Source organism: Pteropus medius, unplaced genomic scaffold, assembly GCF_902729225.1.
Source record: "Pteropus medius unplaced genomic scaffold, Ma_sr-lr_union100, whole genome shotgun sequence".
NCBI lineage: Eukaryota > Metazoa > Chordata > Mammalia > Chiroptera > Pteropodidae > Pteropus > Pteropus medius.
In genome coordinates, this window is record NW_024350574.1 from 1 (window position 1) to 1357 (window position 1357).

Consider the following 1357-nt stretch of genomic DNA (forward strand, 5'->3'; position numbering starts at 1 on the left):
AAGACTCTATTTGTAAGAAATGACTAGAACAAATTATACTTTGGTGACTGAGTTTATACTGTTGGGATTGGCAGACACGCTGGAGCTACAGATCACCCTCTTCTTGCTGTTTTTCATGGTATACATGCTTACGGTTTTGGGGAATGTTGGCATGATCCTCTTAATCAGGGCTGACTCCCGACTTCACACACCCATGTACTTCTTCCTGGCCAACCTGTCCTTTGCGGATGTTTGTTATTCCTCCACCATCACCCCAAAGATGCTGGTGGATTTGCTGTCGGCGAAGAAAACCATCTCCTTCACTGGCTGTTTTGTGCAGATGAACTTCTTCATCTCCTTGGCCACGACCGAGTGCATCCTGTTTGGGTTAATGGCCTATGACCGCTATGTGGCCATATGCAACCCTCTGCTTTACCCCTTGCTCATGTCCTGGACCATCTGCCTAAAAATGGCAGCAGGGGCTTTTACAGCAGGGCTGCTGAACTCCATTGTTCACACAAGTTGTGTAAGCAGCTTGCCATTCTGTAGCTCCAATGTCATCAACCACTTCTTCTGTGACAGCCCTCCACTTTTTAAGCTCTCATGTTCTGACACAAGGCTGAGTGAAAGCATCCTTTTCACTTTTGCTGGGGTGAATATGATCGGGACTCTGCTGGTCATCCTCACCTCCTACTCCTACATTCTCTTCTCCATCTTTCGCATGCGTTCAGGCGAGGGGCAGCGCAAAGCGGTCTCGACTTGTGCCTCTCACCTGACGGCTATAACTCTGTTCTATTCCACTGCCATTTATACTTATCTGAGACCCAATTCCAGCTACTCCCTAAGTCAGGACAAAGTGTCTTCTGTGTTCTACACAGTGGTGATTCCCATGTTAAATCCTCTGATCTACAGCCTCAGGAATAAGGAAGTAAAGGCGGCTTTCTGGGATGTAATTACCAGGAAAAAAATTCTGTCATTTCTGTGATTCTTTTGTTAATTTTCTGAACTAAACAGAGTATTTAATGAACTTTCAAAGGCTGGTTCAAGCCAATGGTTTTTATTAGACTGTTTTCTAAGTAATCACGTTCTATAATATTCAAGTATATGTATCTGATTTGAGTATAAGGTAAATTACCAAACTTAGATGAGAGGATTAGCGCTTCATCTCATCATTCTATATCTTCAGTAGGTCCTTAGAAATGAGGCTTATTCGTAATAAAATCTTGCCTAGGGAAAGGTAGGTATTGAATGTTTAGAGACAAAAGTCACAATGTCACATAAAACTCACTATTAAAATATATGTAATTATCCATGTCCCTATACCCTGTGAATTACTTTTAGTATTATAAATTTTGAAGATTGTTACATATCACATTTT

The 1357-nt window shown here is 41.9% G+C and overlaps 1 protein-coding gene across 1 annotated transcript; it reads left to right on the forward strand.

The window, feature by feature from the left end:
• The first annotated feature begins 19 nt into the window (after positions 1 to 19).
• Positions 20 to 964, forward strand: LOC120584360 (olfactory receptor 5F1-like). The gene has a single exon (XM_039840041.1). It carries the CDS (start codon positions 20 to 22, stop codon positions 962 to 964), a length of 945 nt encoding a protein of 314 aa, XP_039695975.1.
• Positions 965 to 1357: the final 393 nt, after the last annotated feature.